Here is a 19,461-nt window from a genome sequence, read left to right as displayed (position 1 = left end):
GCCAGTTCTGATCAATTGGTAGTGGCTGCCTGGAGAATGGATTCTTAGTCAAGGTCGTTGAGCAAGAATGTTGGGATCTATTAGCAACGCTGGGCATGGGTAGAGGAGGGTGTCTAAGAAGCTGCCCTCGACCTGAGGTTTCTGATCATTAGCCTTTAACTGTCCTACCCTCCTTTTCAGTCTTGGAGTCTGGGGAGCAGTATTTGCCTGGTGTTGGTTTCTTGATACTTCAGGCGGCTTTATGACCACTTTTCTGACATGGCAGAATCATCTTCACCTCTTTGCCTTCGGGAAGGATGCTAAGAGTTCGGGCAGAGACTCACTTCCTAGACATGGGTTCTCATTGTGAGGCAACTTAGGTACCTTACGGTTATCGCCAAGTCATCCCATAACGTGGGCTTAGGAAAAGTGAGTTGTAACTGGAAGCTTACAACTTTTATTTCTGTGCACCTGGGAGCCCCTCCGCAGCCTTCCCTCCCATAGGGGCTCCTTGGTCTGTAGTAATAATGCTCAAGGAGCTCACACAGCAGCCAAAGCTCCTCCTACTGAATTGGAGAAACGCAGGACAGCAGTTCTTAAATTTGAACCCCATCAGAATCACCTGGAGAGGGTTTATTAAAAAACAGATTCCTGCGTTCCAACTCTGGAGTCCCTGCTTCAGTCAGTCTGGGGCGAGGTCCAGGAATTTGTATTTCTACCAAGTCCCCAACAGGCTGACACTTCTGGTGTCCAGTCCACACTTTGAGAACCACTAACATTTAACAGCTGCTTTGGAGCATGGGCTTGTTTGTGGATGGCGTGTGTGGCCGGTTTCCCTTGCTGTGGGGAAGAGGTTCTTCTTCAACATCTAATGAGCGTCTCAGACAGCACTGCCTGAGGGAAATCTGGAGGAATATAAAGGCTTGTCTTGGGGGGCGTGGGACTCTAATTTGGAAGCAGTGTTTGCATTGCTGTGCGGAAAGGGCTGTACTCATCCCTGACAGTGCGTGTGAGCAGAAGGCCTTAGGTGCTGACCAAGTGAGGGTAGGCTTTCTGTGGGAGGTGATATTTGAGAGGGATCTTGAGGGTGAGACATCGTTGGCCAGGTGTGCAAAGAGGGGAGAAGCAACTGGTGGGGAAGAGACCGGATGTCAAACGGCCTAGAGATTCTGCACTGGGCTAGAGGAGAAGTTTTGTGTTTGTGGTGAAAACGCCATTGCAATTCCAGTAATAAGAATGAAGGCTTTATGTTCTTTCTTTATTTATTTTTATTATCACCTGAGGGCATTCCCATTGATGTTAGAAAGAAGGGAAGGGTGGGAGAGAGAGCTGGAGAGAAACATCAATGTGAGAGAGAAACTTTGATCGCTTGCCCCCCGGACGCTCCCTGACTGGGGATTGAACTCACAACCCAGCCACGCTCCCTGACTGGGGACTGAACCCGTAGCCTTTCAGTTGATGGGATGATGCTCAGCCAACTGACCGACACTGGCCAGGGTGAAATCTTCGTGTTTATTGGGGTGCTGTTATCATATGGTGGGTACTGTGCTAAACCTTTTACCTGCGTTGTCTTTATTTAATTCTCATATCCACTTTCTGAGGTGTCTGTCCGACTATAATTCCAATTTGTACTCGTTTTCTAGGACAGCAGTATAAAAGCAACTCAAACTGGGTAGCTTAAACAATAGAAATGTATTGTCTCCGTTCTGGAGGTTAGAAGTCTGATACCAAGTTGTCGGTTCCTTCAGAGGGTTATGGGGGACGTATCTCTTCCAGCCTCCATCCTTGGCTTGTAGATGGCCGTCTTCACTCTGAGCATCTCACTGGGTCTAAATTTCCCCTTTCTATAAGGACACCAGTCATTCCGGATTAGGGACCACCCTAAAGACATCACTTTAACTTCATTACCTTTGTAAAGTAAGGACCCTATCTCAAATAAGGTCACATTCTGAGGTGCTGAGGGTTAGGACTTCAACATATTAATTTTTTTAAAGTATATTTTATTGATTATGCTATTACAGTTATCCCCGTTTTCCCCCCTTTATCCCCTCTCCACCCCGTACCCCCAACCCTGCAGCCATCTCCCGTTAGTTCATGTCCATGGGTTGTACATATAAGTTCTTTGAATTCTCTGTTTCCTGTACCATTTTTTACCTCTCCCATATATTTTATGCCTAACAATTATGCTTCTTCTTCTCTGTACCTTCTCCCCCCCATTCCTCCCCTCCCCACTGAAAACCCTCCATGTAATGTCCATTTCTGATTCTGTTCCTGTTCTAGTTGTCTGCTTAGTTTTTTGTTTTCGTTGTTTTTTTTTTTCTTTTTAGGGTCATTTGTTGATAGTTGTGAGTTTGTTTTCAACTTACTGATCTTCTTTAATTTCTTAGAGAAGTCCCTTAAACATTTCATATGATAAGGGCTTGGTGATGATGAACTCCTTTCACTTGACCTTGTCTGGGAAGCACTTTATCTGCCCTTCCATTCTAAATGACAGCTTTGCTGGATAGTCAGCATATTAATTTTGAGGGATCACAATACTATGTATAACACCATTTTACAGATGAAGAAATGGAAGCTCAGAGAGTTTAGATAAGCTGCCCAAGTCTTGTAGCCATTAGGCAGAACCATGTAAACTGGCCATTTTTATGCATCAAAACCAGTCAAATAGTGGCAATGTCATATGTTAAACTCAAGAAGTAGAAGAACTGAGACTTGTTGAAACACAGGTCTGTCTGACTTCATAGCTGTGCTCTTTCACCCAGTGCTTCACTGCCTTCTGGCATTTTCTTTGTTACTTCAATGTTTTCTCGTGGTTCACTGGGAAAAGCACTGGTGTGGAGATTGGGGGACTACACTGCTAGCTAGCCTGTTAGTTTGAGTTTCGTGAGTTTCTGAATAAGATATTCTTATATTACAGTTTTCTATCTTACATGTTTAAGAAGACTGTGGTGGCGTGCCTCTGGGGATGGGGTGCCAGCCTGTGAACCTAAGGGTTGCTGGTTCGATTCCCAGTCAGGGCACATGTCTGGGCTGAGGGCTGGATCCCCAGTTGGGGGCATGTGAGAGGCAAAAGATCCATGTATCTCTCTCTTTTTTTTTAAAGATTTTATTTATTTATCTTCAGAGGGGCAGGGAAGGAGAGAGGGAAAGAAACATCAATGTATGGTTGCATCTTGTGCGTCCCTTGCTGGGAACTGGCCTGCAACCCAGGCATGTGCCCTGACTGGGAATGGAACCTTGATTGTCTGGTTCACAGGCCAGCGCTCAAGCCACTGAGCTACACCAGCCAGGGCAAGATCCATGTATCTCTTACACATCGATGTTTCTTTCCTTCTCTTCCTCTCTTCTTTCCTCTCTCTCTAAAAGTAAATAAATAAAATCTAAGAAATAAAATAAAATATTAAGAAGACTGTGGGAAATTATGAAATGTTTAAAATTCATGAAATAAATGCGCTATATTTTTTCAAGATGATGTTCTAATTAAAATGTTAAAAACCGTTAAATATACAGGTTATCTGTGTATAGATGATAGATGTCCTATTCTTTCTTTTTTTTTTTTTAAGAGTTTATTTATTTATTGTTAGAGAGAGGAGAGGGAGAGAGAGAGGAGAAGAAACATCAGTGTGTAAGAGATACATGGATCGATTGCCTCTCATGCGCCCCCTACTGGGGTCCCAGCCCACAACCCAGGCATATGCCCTGACTGGGAATCGAACCAGCAACCCTTTGGTTCACAGGCTGGCGCTCAATCCACTGAGCCACACCAGCCAGGGCTATAGATGTCCTATTCTTAATTTCCTTTTCAAACCAGCCTAAGTGTTATTAAAAATATGTTAGCCTTGCACTTGTATTATAAGTACATTTACCTGGGATGTTTTTCAGCATTCAGGAATTTCAACAACTTAATTTCTAGCCAGAGGGAGTTTAGACAAGTGGTTTTGTCAGGACCCACACAAAAATTCCATATTTCCCTTTCTAAGTATTTAAAATAAAACAGCATCACTTCAAATACTTATCTATAAAGATTTTGTCATTTTAGCAATTCTAGCAGACTCACCATGAGAAATTGGCACACAATTTAATTGGAAGAAAAATAAAAATAGAATAAGCTTATTCTTACCTCCCAATGTTTTTGTTACAGTCTAACATGTTTTCCAAACAAAAATTAGAGTGCATGGCTTACTCATGAAATCAACAAGACAGGTGTCGGCCCCCAGGCCTATCTCTGAAAATCAGAGATGTCTGAACGTTTTGAGTGTAGCACACAGATGAGTAACACTCAAAAGCTAGCTTCTGAAATGTGAATGTAATTACACTCCTGCATGTTGAAGACAATCCAGAACCTCAGAATTAAAAGATGACTAGGGGATTGTAACTCTGCCTGCTTATTTTCCTTACCACCACCTGCCCTTCTCTCCAACACCTTCCCCTCCACCTATACCAGTCACTTCAGGGTTCAGTGACTGGTCTCCGGGTACCTTGTGGGCTCCGCACTGCACTACCTGAGCAAATCCTCTGGTGTCCAATGCTGCCCTGGCTGGGAGGTGCGGTCTGATTTGCAGTGAGCAGGCACAGTGCTGAGCAGCTGCCTGTGTTGGCTGCCTGGGGCTGGGGCTGGGGCTGGGTGGGGAAGCCTGTATGAGTCCCATGTAACCAGATAAAACTGAGGCAAAGAATCTTCAAGTAGCTTCTGGTTGGGATGGGTGTCGTCACTGGATCCTGCATTTTGGTACTTATCACATATTTATCTGTTGAGTTGGTGACAGCAGTTTTCAATTCAGCCAAATTTTTAACTTGTTTTCAGGTAATTAGTTATATAGTGAGATTAGACAAAACACCTTGGACAGGATTCCCCAACCTAATCATAATTATAGTGCTATGTAAAATAATTATTGATTTTTGAGAACATGTAATTACTTTATTATTGTTAGTGTTTGAGATTGGTATTGTAATATAATTATTGATATTCAAAAAATCAAAATAATTATATATGTGATTATTTTTACTTCAGATGTTGAGTCTGGTTACTAAAATAACTCTGCCAGCCCACTTCGGAAGAGGCTCCATCGTGTGTTAAAGTCAAGTTTGTCTCTCCTGTTGGCTTTAGCTCAGCAGAATATGTGCAGCAGGAAAAGGGGACGCTTTCTAAAGATCAAGAACAAGAACCCAAATACTTTATCAACTGGGATGGCTCCAGCAGAGGCAGATAGCTAGGATTCCTTCAGAAAAACAATACAAAATGCTTTATGTGATTTAGTGCACAGAATGTAAATCTCAGAGAGCTCTAAATCTCTTGGAAATAAATCTTGGTGGATTTATTTAAAACCTTAGATAATAATTTTAAGAGTTGGGAAAAGCCGAAAGCCCCATACGTTCCTGAAATTGAATGAACGTTTTCACTCTTGTGTTAATCTCAGTCTCACACCCCCGGTCAGCAAAGAGCTGGATGTGCCTTCTGGGAGCCCGACTTCACTCCTCGTGGTTCCGCGCCCTGCTTGCTTCTCTGGGAGTGGTGCAGATGAGCTTCGTGCACCTTGGCCCCCAAGGACTCAGCCCCACAAGCTTTCCCAGACGTCCTGGGACACAGACAATCAGAGACCGAAATCAGCTGGCCCACTTGCACCATTCGTTTAGTTATTTCAACATGAAAACACACAGCAAGAAGCAAGGGGAAGGGAACAGAACATATTACTACAATTACGTTGGGGTACGAATCGGGTACAGGGTCCATACCTGTAGAGGTCTGTGCCTGCAGTGTTCACCTGCCCTGGGTCTCTGCGGCGCCTGCTTTCCCGGAAGAGAGTGCGCTCACAAAGACCAGAGTTGAGGGCGAAGGAGGGTCTCAGCAGATGGAAGGTGTCTGAGGCCAACTCATGCTTGCTGTCGGAGGAATGCAGGGCGAGAACGCCTGGCTGATAGCTCTCACCAGCAATTGGCGTTTTATCTGAGTTTCAGCACAGAGGATATTTGGGGCTTTCTTTGGATATATTGGGTATCACCAATGGGTGACCAATGTGGGGATGACATAGCTGTCAATCTGGAGGTGACATGAGCTGAGCTTTATATAATATTAATATTGTATTAAGTAGACAATATTTATCATTAACAATAAAATAATAAGTTATATAAGATTTTATTTATATTGATATATCTAAAATAAAATTATACATGAAACATTTATTAAATTAAGTATATTTTATTAGCCGATTACTATTTAAGATTTACTTCCCCTCCTCTATCTCATTCTTTTTTTAAGTAATGCTCTCATTTGTTTTACTCCTTTCATCTATATTTAACACACAAATGCTCCAGTTGTTGTTTATCTTTAACACATCCTACAGCTACTAACTTACTGTCTACACTAGACACCTCTTATAACTTCAGCGTAAGTCTTGCAAGCTACTTGCTTCCTCATTATCACTGCAAAACAAACCCTAGGAGTTTCATCCATCTGATTTTTTTCTTGTCCCCTATACCAATTGTAAAAAGAACTTTAAATATAAGAATGTATTTAGCAGGGTACAGTACTATATTCATACAAATGGAATATTATGCAGATAAAAATGATGATATAGCTCGATATATTGCCATGAAAAAATAGTCAAGCAATATTCTTATGTAGAATAACAGAGGGAGGGCGTGTCTGGCAGAGCCCAGTGTATGACTTTGCACACGGTATCTACCTGCTTACCTGCCGGGGGAGGTACCTGGAAGGATGCTTCTCCAGTTGGTAACAGTAGTTTGCTCTGGAGTGACATTTTAATGGCATTTTGCTACATTTTTATGATCTGCTATATAGTTTGGGTAAATGCACAAATATCATTTATATAAAAATGATTGAAATCTAAATTATGTCTATATACAAATATATGTGTCAATAAACCTAACAAAAACAATTGTAGGACTAGACGTTCTCTTTTGTAAACCAAAGACATCATTTTGCAAAGAGAGAATTATTTTCTGACCTTCAAAATGTTTTACTTTCCTTCAAAATGACAATCTTTCTGTCTTGTGTCAGAGAATCTTATGGTTTCTTCGCAGAATTTCCCAAACCTCCCTCCAAATGCAACTCGTCTTAGGGTGAATGCTAAAAATGTCCATTCCTCAGGCCCCTTTCACACCCACTGAATCCGAGTCTCAGGGGACTGGTCTTGGATGTCGGGTGATTCTTATTGTCAGAGAAATTTAGGGCTCTGTCCTATAGAAACAGGAGTGCTCCCAGCCACACTTTCCACGGTTATTGAATGCCTCCTGGAGGTGCCCTGTCCAGGCCCAGCTTCCTTTGTTTTAAGAGGCTGTGCTAATTTGCATGGCTTCCCTGGAAAACTGTCTCTCTGCAGCATTTTTCTAAGGCCCCTTTCAGCTCGGAGACTTCTCTGAAAATCTAGGAGACTCTGCAACAACTTTAATCTGTGTCCATCGGGGATACTGAATTCTTAGGGTTAGAGGATCCTGGTGATATGTTTTTATTTTAAGCAATTCAGGTGTTGCCAGCGGTGGTGCAGGTTTCCCTGGAGGACTGTGTGCCTTATGCAGACAGTCCCCGGGGCCTCTCTCACCTCAGATTCCCTCCCACACCTGTGAGAGGAGGCCCTTTTTACTTAGTGAAAATGTGAACTTACCAGGTGTTTTCTTAACAGGTACTTGTTTAGGGAGAGGGAGCTCCGAAATCCAGGTAGACCCCAGAATCACATTGGAATCAAGGGTTCTAACTTACCAGCCCGTGGGCTCGAGTCAAATGGCATCTGTGGCATTTACCTTTATAATGTTGCACAGGAGGAGTTTCACAAACATAATGTCGCAGCATTGTTCAAGTGCTGTGTCCGCAAAAACCCTCCTGAGTTCTGTTAAAAGGAGCCAAAGGGCACCCTGGCTTGGTAGCTCGATTGGTTAGATCATCATCTCAATGCACCAAGGTTACAGGTTCGACCCCTTGTGAGGGCACATACAAGAATCAACCAATGAATGCATAAATGAGTGGGACAACAAACCAATGTTTTGCCTCTTTCCTCTCTTTCTCTAAAATCTGTTAATTAAAAAAAGGAATCAAAGGGCAACAACAGTCACAAACGAAGCCCTCCTCTCCCCGCTACTCCATGCAGTTGTCTCACAGTGAACACAGGGGCCAGAGAGCAGTGGTGGGAAGGGGCTTTGCATCCGACAGACGTGAGTTTGGATTCTCATCCACCATCTGCCCTGTGATGACCTCATGCTTTTTCTTCTCTGGAGCTCCTTTTCCTCATCTCTAAAGTGGGGTGGTAATAGCAAGCAGGCAGGGGCATTGCCAGGATTCGCATTAAATGAGCTAGCCGTGACTAGTGTGGCTCAGTGGGTTGGGTGCTGGCCATCAAGGTGAAGGTTCACCTGCTCGATTCCTGGTCAGGACACGGGCCTGGGTTGCGGGTTCAGTCCCTGGTTGGGGGGGAGGGTGTGAGAGGGAAATGGATCAATGTTTCTCTTTCACATTGATGTTTCACTCCCTCTCTTTCCCTTTTTCTAAAAATAAATAAACAAAATCTGTAAAAAAATGAGCTAAAAGAATGCTTGAAAGTTTTTGGCATATAACATTCATTTCATTGACCATTGTTTATCAGCATCTTTTTTTCTAATGGTGGGATAAGAAGTGGTGTCTGTGCCGGGAAGAGTGTGGATTTCATAGGGTCTGCAGTACAAGCCGCCGTAAAAGTATAAAAGCTGTGGAAACACGGAGCACGTGCCTCTGAGGACCCAGGGCAGCCTGCGCAGGGCAGAGCTCTCTCCCAGCAGGTCTCGTCGGCACTGGACTGGGCTCCAAAAGGTGCAGCCAGCCCTTCAAGCAGAACTCCCCCAACACCAGTCCAGGCCCTCCTCAGACTCATAACCCACCCAGCACACAGCTGACTCTGAATCGCACAGTGATTTTTGTCAACTTTGTGGCCAGCTAACCCCATCGTGTACCCAGAAACACCATGGAGAGGATGCTGGGTTTGGGATTTGTGCCATCAGTAGGGAGAAGGGAGGGTGAATGGAAGGCACCATCCACTGAGGACTGAGAACATTCTCTCCCTCTAAGTCTGATCGCTTTGTTTTCATCACTTTTGTGCTTACTCTAACTTCTTTTCATTGCAGTGCTAATAACAGCCATGCCAATGTATTACTAATAGTAGTGATGCTAATAATAAAGTTAAAAGGGGGGAGATGTGGGTAGTAGGCTCCTTTGCTTGTTTGGGACACTCTCGCCTTCTGCTGGAGGCCCTCTAGGTTTCTCACGCTCTAAGCAGACCACCCACTGGCCTCATCTTTTCACACCTTTGCACTGTGCTCTCAAGTGATTATTCCTCCATGAGCAAAACATTCAACTGGACTCTGTCTCTTTGCTTTAACTTAAACTTGGTTCTCTCCTGAGGGCATTGCTTCCTGGTAGTGCCCTCAAGGGGTGCTTCCCATGTTAGATGGAAAGAGAAATCTAAGCAGGACCTGGCTCTGTCCAGGCAGAGCGCTGGGTCCAGGCAGAGCACTGGGTCCAGGCAGAGCGCTTGAACCAAGGCTCTGGGGCAGGAAGGAACATGGCAGTATCTCAACTGCAACATCCATGAAGAAAGGCCAGTGTGGCTCCAGGAAGTAAGCTTGGGAGAGTGGAGGATGAGCTGAGGATGGAGAAGGCAGCAAGGTCAGCTCATGCAGGATTTAGAGGCGGTCTTAGCACAGGAGGCTGTTACAAAATACCACAGCCTGGGTGGCTTAAACGGACATTTTCCCCCCGTGTGATTATGGAGGCTGAGAAGTCCCAGATCAAGGTGCTGGTTCTTTTTGAGGGTCTTCTTCCTGGCTTGTGGACAGCTGCTTTCCTGCTCTGTGCTCACAATGTCTTTCTCAGGTACATACAGGAGTTCGACTTGGAAAGTGAGCAAGAGTAGTATTAAGGTAGACAAGCCTTGCTTCATTGCACAACCACAAGAAGGAACACAATTAACTTAAAAATGAAAAACACCCAGAACTGCCAGAAAATCACCCAGAAAAACACCCAGAACTATATGGAAGTTCGACAACCAAGAATTCTAAAAAGCTATGTTCATCCAGATGGGTGGGAGGGGCAGAGACTGGAAGTCAGGGAGGAGAGAACTCTGTGTGGCTGTGGCCAGCTGGGGATGGAGAGGCCGAGAGGCAGCAAGGTGAGGCAGCGGCAGCCCCACATTCACATGCAGTGGGTAAAGATCAGGGGTACACCTTGTGAGTGAGTGAGGCATGCCCCAAGCCAGACCATGTAACCCAAGGCTCCAGCGCTAGGGGGGAAATATAAAGCCTCATAATTTCTGGTGGTAAACTGCTGGTATATACGCAAACCCACCCACCCAGGGAACCACAACCAGGACAGCAGCTGGAGGGGTGCCAGTCTCATACCAGAAGTGGGTGAAGTGACTGGAAATGTGGCACAGGCCAGGCAAGCCCCCCAGATGTTAGCCAGCAGCGTCATTGCCCCCTCTTTGACCCTTCTCCCACACATGGAGCCACAGTTGCTCTGCTCTGGTGAATACCCAAGGCTCTGCCCCCTACAACCTAACAAGGTGTGCTAAAATGGAATCAAAGCAGTCCTATCTAGTACACAGACACAGGGAGGCTGCCGAAATCAGGAGACAAAGAAATATGGCCCAAATAAAGGAATGGAACAGGACCCCAGAAACAGAACTAAGTGACGCAGAGATAGCCAACCTATCAGACACAGAGTTTAGAACACTGGTGGTCAGAATGCTTAAAGATCTCATTGAAAATGGCAAAAGCCATAAGGGAAAAAAAAAAAGGTTTACTAAGGGAAATAAAAGAAAATATCTACAGAAAACCAACAATGAAGGGAAGCAAGCCAGGATTCAAATCAGTGATTTGGAACATAAAGAAGAAATAAACATTCAACCAAAACAAAATGAAGAAACAAGAATTAAAAAAAAAAGAATGATAGTTTAAGAGAACTCTGGGACATCTCCAAAACAGCCAACATCCGAATCATAGGGGTACCCGAGGAAGAGCGAGAAATTGGAAATTTATTTGAAAAAATAATGGAAGAAAACTTCCCTAATTTGGCAAAGGAAATAGACATACAAGTCCAGGAGCACATAGAGTCCCAAACAACTGGGACCCAAAGAGGTCCACACGAAGACACACCATAATTAAAATGAAAAAGGTTAAAGGTAAAGAGAAAAGCAGACAGTTACCTACAAAGGAGTTCCCATAAGACTGTCAGCTGATTTCTCAAAAGAAGCTTTGCAGGCAAGGATTGGCAAGAAATATTCAAAGTGGTGAAAAGCAAGGACCTACAACCTAGATTACTATATCCAGCAAAACTATCATTTAGAATGGAAGGCAGATAAAGTGCTTCCCCAACAAGGTAAAGCTAAAGGAGTTCATCATTACCAAGTCATTATTACATGAAATGTTAAAGGGACTTATTTAGGAAAAAGAAGAAGATCAAAACTATTAACATTAAAATGACAACAGACTCACAATTGTCAACAACAGAATCTAAAAAACAAAAACAACTAGAAGAGGAATAGAATCATAGATACAGAGATCATTTGGAGGGTTATAAGCTAGGAGGGAGAAAGGGGAGAATGAGGAAAAGGTATAGGGATTTAGAAGCATAATTGGGTAGGTACAAAATAGGGGGTGGTTAAGAACAGTATAGGCAATGTAGGAGCCAAAGAACTTACATGCACAGTCCATGGACGTGAACTATGCAGGGGAGAATCACTGGAGGGAAGGCTGGAACCAGTGGAGGGGGGCAAAGGGGGAGAAATTGGGATGACTGTAATAGCATAATCAATAAAATATACTTACAAAATAACTAAAAATGAAAGCATGAGGGTCAGAGCAGAAGTTTTTTTTTAAATGAGATTTTGTTTTATTTTTTTAATCCACACCCAATGGCATGCTTATTAATTTTAGAGAGAGGGGGAGGGATGGGGGAAAGAGGGAGAGAAACAGTGATGTGAGAGAGAAGCATTGATTGGTTGCCTCTCATACATGCCCTGACTGGGAACTGAACCTGCAGCCTAGGCATGTGCCCCGACTGGGAATCAAACCTGCAACTTTTTGTTTTATGGGATGCTGCTCCAACCAACTGACCCACACTAGCCAGGGTGGAGCAAAAGTTTTGGTGTCTCTCTCCTGGATGTTATTTTGCAGGGTCTGAGGGGTGGCTGGCTGCTTGTGGAAGGAGTCCTTTAGGAAAATGTGCTGGGTTATTGATATGGTTGTTTGGACTGAGAAGGGTAAGAGGTGTCAGGAGAGAAAAGGCCACCACTGGGAAGGTGAGGAAATGCCAGGCCTTTTCTCTTGAAAAGTGCCCCTCCCTTGGGCAGAGTTTTAGCTGCTGCCTCATAGCTTTAGTCATACCTGTACTTGTGCAGTTCTTGTGCCTTGTCATCATGTGTTTATGTGTCTTTGTCTTTATCACACTGTGAGCAGGCCCCCTTCATTGTATATTGCCTTTTTCTTCTTTGTATCCACCCCAGGGTACATACATGGCAGATATTCAAGACATGTTCATTGAAGGAGAGTGTGTTTATGACTCCAGTCTGCTCTTCAGCGTACAAAGCAACTAAATGGCTCACTAACCTATAAACTTTTCAACGTCAGACTCCTTTGCTCTCATTTAGTGAGACTTTATAATCATATTGCAAATATACACACATACACACACAAGGTTTGTCTGGAAAAAGTCCAGCCATTGTTAATATAATGACATTGGTTTGTGTGACATTGATGTAACCTGGCAGCCAAGGAGAGTGGACTGGAGTGCACATGTGTGAACAATAATGACTTCACTGTATTAGTCAGTGGGGGCGGTAGATGCCATTGAATTGGCATGTGTACTGTGTGGCCATCGCATTAAAAATGACTGAATGAGTACAGCAACGAATCTGCATCCGATTTTATGTTAAGTTTGAATATTCCTCCACAGAAACTATTTGGATGATTCAGAAGGTCACAGCTATGAGCAACTGGTGATTGGCAGCTTCATCACAACAACACGCCTATTCATGCATCATGGCTTATGTAGTTTTCTGGTGAAACATCAAATCACCCAGGTGACTCAGCCCCCTACAGCCCAGATTTGGCACCCTGAAACTTCTGCCTTTTCCCACAACTAAAATCACCTTTGAAAGGGAAGACATTTTCGGCCATTGCTAAGGTTCAGGAAAATATGATGGGGCAGCTGATGGTGGTTGGGAGAGCTGTGTGAGGCCCCAAGGTGCCTGCTTTTAAGGGGACTGAGGAGTCATTGTCCTGTGTACAATGTTTCTTATGTCTTGTATCTTCAATAAATGTCTCTATTTTTCATATCACATGTCTGGACACCTTTTGCACAGACCTCTGTACACAAATATGCATATGTACATGTGTGTGTCCCCAAATCTTAACATTCTTGAGGAAATTTGGTTAAAAGTGTTAAGTTGATCACATTCCAGGTCTTCTGACCAAGTTGTTTCAGAGACTTCATACATTGTGTTTAACAATTGTCCACTGCACAAACAACGACAATTTAAAATGCATACAACCTTATCCTTTCATCAAATTATGTTGCTATATACTTTCCAAATCTTTTTTGTAGTTTTCATTGTTGCCATTGTAGAAAGGATTTGTGTTATTTTTCATTGATGATCATGCCATTCTCCCTGTTGCTGTATAGACTGACTTATTAGAGTTTGAAGTGATGGCTTGCTATGCCAGTTGACTTGCTGTCATTTTATAGTGTCATTCTGTCACTGGACAAGAATGGTTCCCTTCCTGCATTCTCATGGATGGGCGTACAGTGAAGAGCTGCCTTACTTCCCAGTCGCCCACTGTGATCTCACCTCTGGTCCCCTCTGTCCCTTGAAACAGCGCTAGCCAAGGTGAGCGCTGGTCCTCTTCTTATTAGCATCTTCTGTTCTTACCTTAACTGACTGCAGAGTTGCTTGTTGTTGGCTATTCCCCCCTCCTTGAAATTCGTTCTTCCCTTGACTTTTTGGACACTTGGCTCCAGTGGGTTTTTGCCCCCCTTTCTGGCAGTTTCTCTCTGGTGTCTGGTCTGGGGACTTGAGCTTGCTCCCTAAATGTTGGCATTCCCAAGGAGGCGTCCTATCCTTAATCCTTTTCAGCTTCAATTTACAGGGTGTCTCTGAACACAGGCATACCTCGTTTAATTGCCCTGCACTTAATTGTGCTTCACAGATGTATTTTAAAAAATTCAAGGCAAGTCACTCCACCAGCAAAAGGATTATGACTTGCTTCATTGCAGTGCTCCTTTTATTTGTGTGACCTGGGACTGAACCTGCAACATCTCTGAGGTGTGTCTGTGATTCCGTTTCCTTTTATCACTTCAGCTCTCTTTCTTTCTTTAAAAAAATTTTTTTATTGAATTTATTGGGGTGACATTGACCAATGAAATCATGTGAGTCTCGTACATATAATTTTATAACATATCATCTGTACACTGCATTGTGCGTTTGCCACCTAGGTCAGGTCTCCTTCCGTCATCATTTATCCGCCCTTTACTCCCCTCCCCCTGCCCCCCAGCCACCATCCCCTGCAGTCTCAGTATTGTTGTCTGTGTACAGGAGTTTGTTTGCCTAATCCCTTTACGTTTTTTGTCCAGCTACCAAAACCCCTCCCTTCTGACAGCTGTCAGTCTGTTCTCTGTGTCTGTGTTCTGTTTCTAGTTTGTTTATTAAATTCCACATGTGAGTGAAGTCATATGGTACTTGTCTGTCTCTGACTGACTTATTTCACTCAGCATAATAGGTCCATCCATGCTGTCACAAATGGTAAGATTTCCTTCTGTTTTACAGCCAGGTCGTATCCATTGTGTAAATGCACCACAGCTTTTTTACCTGCTCATCTACTGATGGGCACTTGGGCTGCCTCCAAATCTTGGCTATTGTAATGCTGCAGTGAACATAGGGGTGCATATATTCTTTAGAATTAGTGTTTTGGGTTTCTTTGGTTATATTCCCCAAAGTGGAATTGCTAGTTCATGAGGCCATTCCATGTTTAATTTCTTGAGGAAACTCCATCCTGTTTTCCACACTGGCTGCATTGATCTACATTCCCACCAACAGTGCATGAGGTTTTCCTTTTCTCCACAGCCTCACCAACACTTGTCATTTGTGGATTTATTGAGGATAGCCATTCTGACAGGTGTGAGGCGATATCACATTGGGGCTTTAGTTTGCATTTTACGATGATTAGTGATGTTGAGCATCTTTTCATATGTCTATTGGCCATGTGCATGCCCTCTTTGGAGAAGCATCTGTTCAGATCCTTTTCCTATTTTTTAATTGTATTGCTTTTGTTGTTGTTGTTGAGTCTTATTATAAGTTCTTTGTAAATATTTGCTGTTAACACCTTATCAGATGTATCATGGGTGAATATATTCTCCCATTTAGTGGGTTAACTTTTCATTTTGTTGATGGTTTCCTTTGCTGTGCAAAACCTTTTTAGGTTGACACAGTCCCATTTGTTTACATTTTCTTTTGTTTCCCTTGCCTGAGGTATATCAGACAAAATGTTGCTATAAGAAATGTCCCAGATTTTACTGCCTGTGTTTTCTTCTAGGATTTTTATGGTTTTGAATCTTACATTTAAGTCTTTAATCCAGTTTGAGTTTATTCTTGTGTATGATGTAAGAAGGTGGTCTAGTTTCATTCATTCACACATGTCTGTTCAATTTTCCCAGCAGCATTTATTGAGTAACTGTCATTACCCCACTGTATGTTTTTGCCTCCTTTGTAAAATGTTAATTAACCATAAAAGCATGGGTTTATTTCTGGGCTCTTTATTCTGTTCTGTTGATTCTTGTATCTGTTTTTATGCCAGTGTCATGCTGTTTTGATTACTATGGCCTTGTAGTATAGTTTAATAATCAGGTAATATGATTCCTCCAACTTTGTTCTTCTTTGTCAAATAAGGTTTTTGTGGCTCCATATAAATTTTTGGATTATTTATTCTAGTTCTGTGAGACTTCAGCTTTCTTGACATATTGGTGATTCCCAAATCTGATCCTCCATCTCAGATCTCTCTGTCCAAGTGCTCATAGTGCCCAGCACATTGTAGCCACTTGAACATCTCCATAGCCCTGGAAACTCCATCGGTCCTTAATTAAATTCTTTGGTCTTCCTCAACCCCCCCCCCCCCCCCCAAGGTCTGCTCCCATTCCTATGTTCACTATTTTGGTAAAAAGGCACTGTCATCTACCTAGTTAAGCCAGAAACCTGAGAGTTGCCTTACACTCACTTCTCTCTTCCTTGTCTCATTTCTAATCAGGCAGTCATCCAGTCAGCTGACTGTACTTCCGTAACTTCTATTGAATTGGCCCTTTTATCTAACACTGTCTAACACATCACATCATCTCTCACCTGCATTCCCACATCAATTTTTTTTTTTTTTTTGCTGGTCTTGTCCTTCTTACTGATACCCTCCCCACAGCTCCCCTGTGATAAACCCATCTTCCAAGAAGCTGACCGTGATCTGTATAAAATGCCAGTCTAATCTCATTTTCTGCTTTGTTTACCTCCTGGCCCCTCAAGAGCAAGTCCATGTTCTCTTCATTCCTTGTTTCTTCACTTGTTATTTATTCCCTTTACCTGGAAAGCTTTCCCCCCTCTTTTTGTCTCACAAACTCATTCACGCCCATCCTTTAGAGTAGTAATCCCATCTCTGAAAAGGCTTCGTAAACCTCATCCTCTTAGTCTGAGTGAGGAACCTCTTCTGAAAGCCCTCAAACCACCCTAAGCCTTCCAGGAATCTCACTGAATACACAGTTCCTCCCTCCGTCCCTTCCTCTTTTCCATTTTTGGTTACTTCCTGATGGTCTACAGGAGGAGGCTGAGCTCCCTCAGGTGAGAGCCTGAGTCTTTTATCAGCAGGTTCTGGCTTGACCGAAGGTGTTCAGTGATTTCTTGTTGGATAGAAGTTCTTTGGAGAAACAACTTACAGGAGTGGGGTTTAAATTTATACGTACAACTTCAATTATGAAAAATATAGCCTATAAATTGCTTCTCCAAAGAGTTGCATTGATTTAGCCTGCCACTACCAATGCAACTGTATCTACCCAATCGTGTTTTCAACAGTGATCTAAATTAGAACTATTATAGTGCCAGGACATTGGTATTTCTACTATAGGGCTATTTCCTCATTTGGAGCAGTGTAGTTCATTAGGACTTTCCTCGATGACCAAGTGTTCATTCTGTAGCAACACTGTCCTGCGTGCCAGCCATTAGCTGCCTGTGGCTGCTGACGGAGCCCTGGAAATGGGACTAGTGTGATTAAGATACCGAATTTTTCATTTCCTTTCATTTTTGTTAATTTAAATTTAAGTACCTAAAATATCCACATGTGGCAAGTGGTCATCACATGGAACAGCACAACTCTAGAAAGAAAGAAAAAACAAGGAATAATTGGGCAGAGGTAATTGCCACATTCTGGATTCCCTTCTTCCTTTTTAAATGCTGGTGATATAATCTCATCACTGAGGTGTGACCAGTTCACAAATGCTGTCATTGTTGTTATTAGTCAGCACCACCTAATTTTGGAAACATCGTTTAAATGGTGCATAGATGAAGAGAGTAACACCCTACACCGTGGAGACACCCGAAACGTGTGGTTGCGGGGACCTGAAAAAAACTGGGAAATGGCGCTCCCAGTGCTCTTGATTCAGAAGTGCGCACGTAGCTGCCGCAAAGCAGGCCAGCAGCCTGACACTTACCGGGAGGCCTGTGTTGGACTTGTTTTCCCACATAAACTGCCAAACTTGTTTGGACGAGACAGGAAGTGAAGCAACTTTTCAGGGAGAGAGCCCGACATCTGTATCCTATCAGACCCCTTACCTTTGACTTTCTACGTGGGAGCCCGCGCGGAGCTTTGCTTTTCAATTTAAGAGAAGAGCAGGGTGGGCCGCACCTTTTTCCTCTTACAACGTGGTTTCCTTAGATTTCAAATCCAACGTTATATTTTTAGTCAGCATACCTGTTTTGATTCTCCAAGTAATATACATGCCCTTAAAATAAGGAAGCTTTTATTTTGCACGATTCTTTGTACACAGTTTTTAATACAAGTAAGTGTACCGAGCTGAATTAGATGAATCCTGCCAATAAGTGTTTGTGACCTACCTACTGGTAGCCTTTAAATGCTGATGCAGGGAGGGGAGTTTCAATCTCCTGGAGTTGTTGGAAATGTGTCAGAGACATAAGCAGATGTATATTTCCTCAAAATCCATCTTTTATTATTTAACACCAACATCTTATACCCTTGGAATTCGGGTAATCTGCTGTTGAGCAGAGAAATGTGGGGCAAAGTGAATGCCGTGTATGTGTTGGCTGGCAGGGCAGGCCTCAGGTCGGGACAGAAAACTGGAGTTTCCCCAGTTCTTTCTTTCGCAAGAGAACCGAAGAGGCTCCGTAAACCTCTCCAAAAAGTGTAGGTATAGGATGCCCATGCGGCCTCCAGGTTAGCACCCATGGACTAGCAGGCCAGTCCCCAGCTCACCCCGGCACTCACAATTTGCACCGCTTCCCGGGGCGCGCGCGCTCGGAGCCAGACCAGGGGCCCCAGTGCGCGCCGCGGAGCGAACCATCCGGCCGGCCGGGGGTGGGTAATGGTGCGGCCGTCGGGGCAGCAGGACGCTAGGGCCGCGGGGTCTCCTTGTGGCCGCCGCGGTCTCCCGCCCGCAGCCGGGAGTCGCGCGTGACGCCGCCTGCCGCGAGAGCCTTGGGGGCGCGGCGCGGGTGAGCCTTCCCCCCGGCCGCGCGGGGGTGGTAGCGGCCCATTTGAGAATTTCCCGGGCCAAGCGGCGGGCACACAGGCGCTGAGCTCCGGCTGGGGGCGGACCTACGCCGCCACCGCGGGAGGAGGGACAAAGGGGTGGGTCCTCGCGGGCCGGCACTGGGGCAGCAGGTCCGAGGACTGACCCGCAGCGTGGAGGAGGAGGAGCGGGGTCCACGCGGGACCCGCGCCGGAGATGCTAGTGCGAGGAGATCGCGGGTTTCTACCCCGGCGGGAGCTGTCAGGTTGGCACCATGTAAGTACCCTAGTGCATTAATTGGTTAGGAAAAGGGTAGCCACGAGTGAGTCTGGGAGAGCTTGTTTGGTCGTTCCTGATATGCTGTAGGTAGCCGGGATTCTCCCAACCGGAGGAGGGGCTGAGGGCGACGGGGGTAAGCCTGGCCCTCCAGGGCTCCTGGATATTCATTCTCTCTCTCTCTCCCCCCTCCCCACCCCCCCTCAAGTCACTTGGGTTTCAGATTAAGTCAGGAGTAGGGGAAACTGTCTTGCACTCTGTCCTGGATCCCTGCTGCCTTGGAGGCAGGCATCTCTTCAGCCTGTTGTGTCGCCTTATGTGTGCCTTTGTGTGTTCCTTCGGTTTCAAACCACACTCTATCAAAGTTACAGGCATGTGTGCTTGAGACAAGCTGACAGTTCTTTAGAAACCGGGATCTTCATTTTTCCCTTTAAATCCGCTGCCACTGCAAT

The 19,461-nt window shown here is 44.4% G+C and overlaps 1 protein-coding gene across 3 annotated transcripts in view; it reads left to right on the top strand.

The window, feature by feature from the left end:
* The window catches only part of TJP2 (tight junction protein 2), a 91,119-nt gene that overhangs the window by 1,747 nt on the left and 69,911 nt on the right, over nt 1-19,461 (top strand). Inside the window, exon 1 of one of the 3 annotated variants that reach the window (XM_053656290.1) lies at nt 13,753-13,847. The exons of 1 other annotated variant lie outside the window; for it this stretch is intronic. Coding sequence is in view for 1 of the 2 variants with exons in the window: in XM_037157595.2 (XP_037013490.2) it covers nt 18,950-19,009 (60 nt within the window). In the remaining variant the exon portion in view is untranslated. Of the gene's footprint in view, nt 1-13,752; nt 13,848-18,806; nt 19,010-19,461 lie in introns of those variants that run through there. One more of the 3 variants, XM_037157595.2, reaches the window with a different exon arrangement.

Source organism: Artibeus jamaicensis, unplaced genomic scaffold, assembly GCF_021234435.1.
Source record: "Artibeus jamaicensis isolate MK-2021 breed Jamaican fruit bat unplaced genomic scaffold, CSHL_Jam_final scaffold_1964, whole genome shotgun sequence".
Taxonomy (NCBI): Eukaryota; Metazoa; Chordata; class Mammalia; order Chiroptera; family Phyllostomidae; genus Artibeus; species Artibeus jamaicensis.
The sequence above is the reverse complement of the archived record's forward strand: the minus strand, read 5'-3'. Positions and strand labels throughout refer to the sequence as shown.